Here is a 10,273-nt window from a genome sequence, read left to right on the forward strand (position 1 = left end):
GCTGATACACGTTAAACCTCGGTTGAGTGGGTCTGAATTCGCACTTTCTTTTGCGAACCATTTCTCGAGAGAGTGGGGCTGTGGGCCGAGAAACCGGGATTGTGAATACCGAGCGGTTTTGGCTTCTTGAGGGAGCTACGAAGTGGCGATGCTGTGCTCGTGACGCTTCCGGAAGTCGCCACAGACGCCATCGAGCCGTTTCCGGCTCCGCCGACGTAAGGCTTGCCACTGGCGTCTGTCATCGAGATGGTGCCACCTGAAATTCAAACACATTTTTTTTTGTGTAATGTTCCTTCTTTTATTTATTATTTAATTTAACGTTGGAATGTAATTCGTGCTCGTGAAGTTTATTAATTGTTGATGTTGAGGGAATAATCGTGGGATAAATAAATAATTTAAAAAATCCTTTTTTGGAATATTTGGTTTAAGTAGTTATTGAAAATTAGTAATTAGAAAATAATAAATTTTTCAGCTGTTTAAGAATCTTCGTTAATCGCATTTTATTTTTCGAAAAATAAAACAAATTCCTTTGTGAAAGAATTTTATTTGAATTTTATATAAAAAGATAGGAATATCATTTAAAAGAATAATAAATTGTTTGTTATACGTTAATAATTTTCGGTAATTGCACAAAGCATTTGGCTAGAACAGCGTCCACTAATCCTGGAATTTCTCATTAAGGTAATACCTCGAGGATAATTTTTTAAATGTGAACAGTTGTACATTGTAACGCAAATTATCATTTTCATGGAGTTTTTCGTTTTACGAATTAATTATAACTCTTTCATATTTTTCCCAATCTTTCAATGAATTGAAAGGTTTTTGTAAAATATTTTTTATGACGATCTTTTTATGGAGAACACAGACTCGAATCCACGAAAAATTAGACATTGCACGCTTTGCAATTTGATGAACACGCGTGTCACGTTGCGCGTATGCATCCACGTACGCGTCAGAAATATTTAAACGCACCTGCACTTTTGCTACGTGGAAATTCGTCGAGACGTTTTAATTCACCGTCAAACACGATCGAGCACGGTGGACACGCTAGATGGATTTTCATTCTATGTGTCATCTGAAAGCGGAGTTTCAAGAAGAAATCCTTGAAATCTTTTCAAATTTCTTCGTTTCTCTTTTTAAATTTGTCTGGAGATTTTTATATTTTCTTTCGAGATTATTTTGCTACTTTATGCGTCTCTTTATTTATTTTTTATTTACATTATTTAAAAAAAGAGATGTAGAGTTCAATTTAAATGCATATATTTATTTGACAACATGCATTATGAATATTCGAGTATCTTTTTACGATGATACTTTTTTACTCGTATATTTAATATGTATATTTTTATATACCTCAAACAATTTTAAACATTATTCTTTTTTCTCATTTTTCTCAACACTTTAATTTTTCTTTCATATTCGTTAAATAAAATATTTTTAATGCATTCAAAATTTATTGTTCGACAATTCGCTCTAATTTAACGTAAGTTTTACACGAACTATTTTACCATATTAATTTTTTTAAAAAGAAGATATGCATTTAAAGATTATTATTTGGATAAATTATTTACTCTTGCTCGAATGTTCGAAAATCAATTTATTTCTTCCCCCTGTTGAACTTTCTATCCAACTTCTGGCCAAATATTTCCTCTGTGTTATTTGCCTCTTCCTGTTTATATGTTTCTTCTTCTTCAACAGTTATTCTCTCTTATATATTTTCTTCTTGTACGTTTTTCTTTAACAGTTGTTTTCTCCTCCCCCTAATAGTTTCCTCTCCCTACGATTTAACTCGATGTTTCGTACGCTTTTATTCTTGTTCTTTCCAAGTTTCCCGTTAAATCTTCCTACTCTATTATCCTTTATTTCTCTAGTCTCCCACGTACCATCCTATTTAGATCTTCCCCCTTCACCTTGACTCCCATCACGTTTCACATCTGAAGACATTTCTCGGCCATATTAAGTTTCCATCAGCTGTTGGGCGAAGGTTCTTCGAGCAGTAAAGATTTCTATCTCAAACAAGAGAATGAGTTTAAGAGAGATCTCGATTAAGGCATACATTTCGACACGTCAGCATTTATTTCGAGTAGAAATATTTTTATTATTTTATTTATTTATTTATTTATTTTGGAGTATTGAAATTGGAATATTTCTTTCCTTAGAAAGTTCCCTTTCTGAAACTTTCTTAGAACAATAATAATAATCTCTTTGCTTTTATCTTGCTGTGTTCTGGCTCGAATCAAGCAAATACTTCGGAAAAACGTTAAATACGATGCAAATATTATGATACAATCTAATTATATAACATCTCAATTAATATAATTCGATATGATGTGAAAACATGCCAATCAACGTGTTCAATAAATATTTTCATATTATGATTTACGAAACGATATGCATATCTCTTAAATTTATCTGAAATATATTCACTTATAAAGAGAGAGATATATATATAAGAACTCTACTACTGCTTCATCATGCATAATTGTAACCTTGAAAGTAACCAGTTTAAAATGGTGCTTCGATTCGAAACATGTACTAGTAACTAAATGGATATATTTCCATGTTAATCACATAAGTGACATTCCAATGAAGAAAAAACTTTCCTTTTTCGTCGAGAGTCGAGAGCTTTCTCTTTTGTTCCATAGAAATGTGACAGTGCAATGAATTTATAAACATTGCACGTAAAAACGATTGGAAAAATAATAATTTCAATTTTCCAAAAAATTTCAATAAATGGAATATAAAAAAAGTTTAGATCAAAGAATAAGCAGTTTCATGTCTGCACAAGTTAATTACACCAAAAAAAAAAAAAAACTATAATTTATAACACGAGAGCATCGTTTATTTCTGAAAAAAAAAATTTTTTTTGATCATACGTGAGATGAATGCTAATTTCATGACGCAAAATTCAAATGAAGTTTGAAAATACATATTATGATATAAAAGAATAAATATGGATATACGATCTATGAAAAGCACTTAATGACGCAATATTTATTAGTTCAGTATTGTGTAGTTAAATTACTGGCACCACTTAATTAATTACATTCTTCGTGGCACAATGCAAAAATTAAATTTAAATAATTACATGCGGTATTATACTTCATAGACAAACAAATTAATCGGTTAATACACGAAACTTTATCTAAAAATTTTTTAATTCTTTTTAATGATTTAACGTAGAAAAATATGAAACGTGAAATACAATATCGAACGTTTTCCTTACAAAATTCTAAAATAAAATATTTTTAAATTATTTATTTATCCCAATTCTTGCTAAACAAACGACCAAGGAGATTAATAAAATTCTTCACGTATTATCGCGACAAAGAGAATACCGAAATTCGATCGATTTAATTTTGGAATGCTATACACGTATTCCACTGCATTTTGCAATACTTTGTCCTTTGCCACCAAGTGTTACTATTGCTTCTCACGAAATCTTCCTACGATTGTGACAGAGGTCTTATAAATACGCTGGTACCCTTGAAATGCAAATGAACACAAAGAGAAGAAACCCTTTTAAAAGAAAACCTACACCTTGGAAAATTTTAATATTTTAATTTCCAAGTAATAAATAGATTTTTATAATCTTATTCATCGTTTCCTTTTTCAATCTACTTAACGTTTGAAATATTACATATAAATTGTAAAATATTTGAGATGAAAAATACTTCGCAGATGTGTACTTTTTTGGATTAAATTTTTGAACACAAGAATTGAATGGAAAATTAATTAAGAGGTTAACTCGAGTGAATAAATAATACGTATCATGTATCTAAATTTACCATTCGTGGGTTGATGTTCCCGATACCCAGGATTATTTATGGTTCCCGCACGTGGATCACCGACAACCCTAATCTTCGTTGGATCACCACCTCGTCGAGCATAAATACCCTCGTACACTGCAGTGATCAGCACGCCAAAGTTCAAAGCGATGGCAGCCAACTGTAACAACAAGTTTCAAATCGTATCGTTAATAGAAGTTTCAAAATTGATCGTTTATATTCGGTGAGTTTGTTGGAAAAGTTGTTTTTTAATTTTAAAAGTTTAAATTTTGTTCTAAATAAAAAAATAAAAGAATCGATGAGAGAGTAAAGATATAAAGGAGGATAACGGAGAATGGGTTATTTTTTTGATCAAAAAGATAAAATAGAATAATAAAATTAATATTTGAAAGAAATGGAAATGGAATATTTCTTCAATGAATAAATTATACAATTTTTAACATTTCTTGTTTAATGATTTGTTTCTTTATTATATTAACAAAATTAAGAAGAAACTTTTGATAGAAGATAAAAAAAAAATAAAATGATAAACATATGTTATGTAACAATTAATAATTATCATTTCTAAAGTTCGCTTAATGAAAAATCAATTATGTATGTTAATATTTAATCAAGCGGTATCATTATCGTGAATAATTTCTGTACAATTAACGATTTTTCATCGGAAGAATAATTATAATTAGTCGTAATAATGTTCACGCTGAATTTTATTAAATTTCTTTTAAAAAAAAAAAGACATCCTTTCCTCCTTTAAAATAAATTTTTGATAAGATGATTCTCTAGAAAAAAATTATAATAATTTTTCTTTTTTGCACGTGTATGTTTATGGTATGAATTACCATACGTAAAAATTAACCATTATTATAAAGATTATTAAAAATAGCAAAAATTGCAATTACGCAAAGAAGGATCAACTCCATTTCCATATCATTAATTAAATTAATTATCAGAGGCCAGATATAAGAACTCGGGCATAAGACAAGTTCCTCCACGCAATGGATGTCACCTTTCCCATTGTTTTTGAAATTCAACATTAAAACATTTATACAAAGCATTTTTCATTGTTCCTCCTCCATTGTTAAATAGCCCGTTTCCACGGAACCAGACGACTTTGTTGTCTTTTCTTGCGAAACACGATCCTTGATCGACGAACGAGGAAAGGATGGAGGAGCGAGAAGAACACACGAGGAAAGACACGTCAAAAAAGGTCGAAGGCGAAGAGGAATTTAATTAAGACGTACGAAAAAACATCGAGAAGCCATTGTTTCGACGCAATAATTAATTCATCGTTGTTTTTTTTCTTTTGCAACATCTTAACCACCTCAAGAGAGAAAGAGAGAGAGAAAGAGAGAAGAAGAAGAAAGGAAACAGGAAAACCAAATGAACAGGTTGGGTGACAATTTGATTAATATAAGTATTTCCTCCGTGCGTTACTATAATTATAAGGAGGATCGAATGAGAAAAGCATTTGAGAGCAGCGTGGTTAAATGTTGCATGCAAGAAAAAAATTACGAATGGCGGAAGGGATTTATTAAATACGAGGCATTCATAAGATTTTCTACTTTACAGAACCACTTCTGCACAAATGTCGTGATGAGATTGTATTTATTATTTTGCATAAATTATATTCGAATATTCGAAGTGGATTTATTTCTTTCGTAATAATTTTTTATATATGCATTGATGTATAAATAAATATATAATTATTATTTATCGAGAGAAAGCATTAAATTTTTGAAGACTTTATTCTTGACATTATTTTTATGCTTAAATTCTATAACGTCAAACGAAGTAATTAATTGTTGATTAATTTTTATGTAGATTTGCGAAAAGTATATACAATTAATTTAGATATAAAAGTGATTTTGAATATTCTTTAATCGAATAAAGAATTGTGTAATGAATTGCAGGTAAAAATTCCACTTATTTAACGAGTTAAATCGAGGAAGAAGAAAAAGAAATGTAATCAAAGAAAACAAATTATACAGTTTTTTACGTAAATGGGTTTACGTTGTAAAAAAAAGTTTAAACGATTATTTTTCTTTTTTTTTTTTTTTGCATATCCTGTAGCATTTCCTCTAAGATAAGGAAACTCGAAAGAAAAGTCCATTTATCTCTTTGCATTCCGGTTGCAATTGCTTCGCAATTGTTCGTCTTCTTTTTCTTTGAATCCACTTTAAAGTGTTAATAGCAATTATTATTGACAAAAGGAAAAGTATAAAGAAACAAAATTTCATGTTTCTCGCTCCAATCTTTTGTAAGATATTTAAATACTAATTTCATTTAAATTTGTTTTTTTTCCTTCGTTTATTAAAAATCATATAATATAGAAAATATACAAATTTTATATGACAAGAATTATTTAAAAAATTATGATTGCATTTCATCAAGAATTTATCCCATTATTTTACAGTATAAAAAAAGATCACATTATTTAATTAAATCAAATAACATCTATAAATATCAGTTAATCTAATTTTTCTATGTCACGATAAGAAATAAGTCTTATATCCCATAAGAAAAATATACATCACATCCTTTTCATCTCAAAGTATGACAGTTGTCAAATATACACGAAAAAACACAAGCGTACGAAAATTCCCCATGACTCAACACTCTTATAAATCGCTATCGAGATTTTACCTTGCCCTGCTTCTGTTTGTTCATTTTATCCAGCTCGATCTCGTCCTTGGCCTCCCGTAGAAGGCTTCGCCTCTTCTTTTCCATCATCTTGGATTCCGCGTTATGGTATATCCGTGGGCCAATTGTCACGTAACACGGATAAAGATGTATTTCACAAAATCTCCATATACCATTTTATATCCATGAGTATACCAATTTCACATTCTTCCATGTTTTTAACTCTCGATTAACTCTTTCCTTCTTCCATCAATTCAACTCAAGTGTTTCTTAGTCTTTAGTCGTAATTTTGTAATTCCTCTTTTGAATGAATTTTAATAAATTCAACGTGAAGCTCTTATTTTAATTTTTCTTGAAACGAATTGATCGATTTAATACGGATTAAAGATAAATTTTAAGAGTCTCTCGATCATTGAATTTTGTAATCGATAGATATCTCGCGTTTCATTGGTCACATAGTCCAACTTTCTCTATGGAAACACAACGATTCTTACGAAACGTTCATTAAATTGTTTTCACAGTCTGTCACGATGAGGCTTCTTCTCGAGGAAGAATAAAGACAATCCATTCGAATCTCACTTTTCCAAACAATTATCACTAATAAAATTCCAATGCCAATTAACAATTCACCTCACACACTCGCTAAACATGTTCACCAAATGTTCCATTACATAGACCATCCCATTTTAATTCATTTGAAACGAAGCCACCAACGATGAAAAAGAAAAGAAAAAAAAATAAAAAATCGATCGATTAATCACTTAATTAAATTATAAATTAGAATATCATTTGGCACGTAGATCATCGAGTACACGATTGATTAATTTCAAAATAATCTCTAATCGATTAATTATAGAAATGATAATGGAAAAAAGAAGAAACGAGGACAGAAATGAATCGCGTGTAAAAGTATGGTATGGTAAAAAGTCAAGAACGGGGACACGTTGCTAGCAAACGATCCACGCCAAAACGTTCACTGAGGGTCCGCCAATGTCGTCTCATTGTTTTTAAAGTGTCCAACAGTCGTGGGTGCTCTGACACATACTAACTAAGTCCCTAAGGGGGGCTTAACGAGACACCTGCGAGCTGTTCCTGATCAGGTGGCCTTTAAGTATTTAATTCCTCGATCGTACGCCTATATTATACCACTATATTTACACTACTACGTGTATCGTAAAGTTATATACGGAAGATACCGCGTTTTGAGATCGATTCGATCCGATCGATCGATCAATGGAAAATCTATGGAAGTCGATAATTGGATTTGAGAAAAATTGAATGGACAGTTGAATACACGATTTGGTGCGCTATAAATGCAAATTTTAATTCAAGGAGGATATAACGTAATGGGTATTTAATTACATTACGTGGTTGGAAATCGAGATTATGTCATGTTTTCATGTTACATAAGATTGTTAGAGGATACCGAGTTTTCGATTCTCTCGTGTCTTGAGAGATCTTCCGGTAATATACAAGAAATGTATCTAACTAATTTTTCTGAATTTTTTTTTTTATGCAGAATTTTATAATATTTGATTATTTTATACATAGAAGGAGAATAGAAGAATTGTAAAGTAATTTGTTAATAATTGAATAATGATCACAATTACTTATCTTCCTTTTTTTATTCTGTTAATATTTTTCGTATATGCGATCATAAAATTTATATTTTAGAGAAAAAGAAAAGATTTGAATAGTTAATTTTTAGAAAGGATGGATATATCAATGTTTAAATCAATAATGATGCAATTAATTCTTTTAAACTTCTTTTTAAAGTATTATAATTTCACGAATTAAGTGTAACGTGAAGTGTTAGAAGAGGAATGGAAAGAAACCAAGTTTCCAATCTACATCTGCCATTCCATCAATTATTGATCACTGTTGTAATAACTCGATTGCGATCAAAGAGAAACTCGTCACATTGGTTTACGATACAGTATCGTCGTCATCATCGTTATCGCTTGCGGTGTTCCAATAACCGCGAAATTCCTACACGTTGACACACCATCATCATACTAAATGCAAATTCGTAACACGTTTCATTTTACTGCTACTCTATCGCTCCAAAGGAATGATATAGAAATTGAATTTGGAAGGTGGAGATTGTAATACTAAAAGAAACGTGGTCAATATTTAAAAAATATTTAATAAAATAATCTTTACATTTATAATACCAAAATTAAGGGAAAATAAAGTTTTGGTTATAAAGAATGTAAAGCATTCTCCACAAATTTCTCCTAATTTCTTAAAAACCTAATTACCCATTTTATATTTCAATAGCTTTTCTTTCATATAAACTCTAAAAATTTCCCAATCTTTCTATTGCAATTCATTTGTTGAAAGTTCTTAGGAGATCACTGTTGCATTTAATTAAAACAATTATCTATTTTTAACTTTATTATTACACTACATCCTCATATCCCAAAAGAATATCAAGATAATCCTCTCGTTGCCTAATTTCTTTTCAATTTTCATCTTAAATAAACATGAAGAATATCACTTGAATATTAGAAAAAGGAAATTATAACATAAAGAAAATTGAACTTATGTAGATCACCTCCATCGCGCGTATTCCTCAAGTCTGAAGTGGCATCTGTTCGGAAAAAGCTACGACACCCGGTTTAATCTTCCTGTTACGTGTAACATCTGGCCTCGTGTAGTTTCGTCAGGAAAATGTCGCGATAAATCATGTTCATCTATACAGAGACTAAGTCTCCAAGTATCTCGTTGGATAAACCGGATGAAACGGGCAACGGTTTCACTTCCGCGAGAGAGGAGCAACAGGTTTCGATGACAGGGCGATACGATTTCGATTATTTTCTCTCGTTTTTCTTCGAGAAAAAAATTTATTCAATTGAAGAAGCGTTACTGGTCGGTAGTAGATTTGTTTATTTTGAAAAAAGGAAATCATGGACAAGTTTAACGAAAATTGGCGAGAAAAATTGGACGGATGAGAATTTGTGGTCGATTTATTGGCACAGGTAATAAAGAGTTGTTAAATTTTTAGTTGTTAAGAATTCCTATTGAAGCAACATTATATTAGAAATTTTTATAATATTTTCTTCTTTTTTGGTTATTTTAATTTTAAAGATTTGTTTCATTTTTTTAAATTTTGTGAATACCAGGAAGTAACATTTGGAGAATATTCATAATGTTATGAAAATTGGAATGTTGGTGGAAATATATTGCAGTAGATTATTATTATTAATATGGAAAAATAAATATATAAAAATAAATAAGAAAATATTTCTTTCCATCACTGAATCATAAAAATATATCTTTCCATTCATTCTTTAAGTGAAAATAAAATTTTTCAATCTATCCTCGTAGTATATAAAGTTTTTGCTTTCGTAAAATATGTAATGTGATAATAATAATAATATGAAATATCTATTATTCTTTCGTGCATTATTTTACCGTTCAAATAAAGGAAATTCGGAGGCCAATGGAAAATCGAGAATTGTAACTTCGTTACAAAGGTCGATAGAATTTAAATGAGAAATGGAGATTAAAATTAACTAATTTGATCAAGACGATTTTATGGAGAAATGGTGAGAATTTGTAATGAAATAGAAAAGCATGTGAATTAGAGATATTCTGGATCGAAGTTGATTGAGATTGTCGATGGAAAAATAAGTTGGAACGGAACAGTGCACATTTGCATACACGAATACTTGATTAAATTAATAAGGAAAATATAAAGTGTACGATGTAAAAAATTCATAGCAAATACTGGTTTAAAACCTGAAGAACTTGCATCGACGTAAAAGTATTTATCTTGTACTCGGAATAATAAATTGGGAAGAAGCTTCCTTGAAAGATTTATTTATTTATTTTTTTTTTTT

General features: G+C 30.1%; 1 protein-coding gene across 1 annotated transcript in view; it reads right to left on the reverse strand.

Annotated features, from left to right (window-relative positions):
* Nucleotides 1-10,273, reverse strand: part of LOC102678044 — a 45,962-nt gene continuing 35,689 nt past the window's right edge. Inside the window, exons 5-6 of the mRNA XM_006622182.2 lie at nt 3,789-3,948; nt 1-256 (exon numbers count right to left, since the gene is read on the reverse strand). Of these exons, the coding sequence (XP_006622245.1) occupies nt 12-256; nt 3,789-3,948 (405 nt within the window). The 3' untranslated portion in view covers nt 1-11. The remainder of the gene's footprint in view (nt 257-3,788; nt 3,949-10,273) is intronic.

The sequence above is a fragment of the Apis dorsata genome, unplaced genomic scaffold, assembly GCF_000469605.1.
Source record: "Apis dorsata unplaced genomic scaffold, Apis dorsata 1.3 scaffold_667, whole genome shotgun sequence".
Taxonomy (NCBI): domain Eukaryota; kingdom Metazoa; phylum Arthropoda; class Insecta; order Hymenoptera; family Apidae; genus Apis; species Apis dorsata.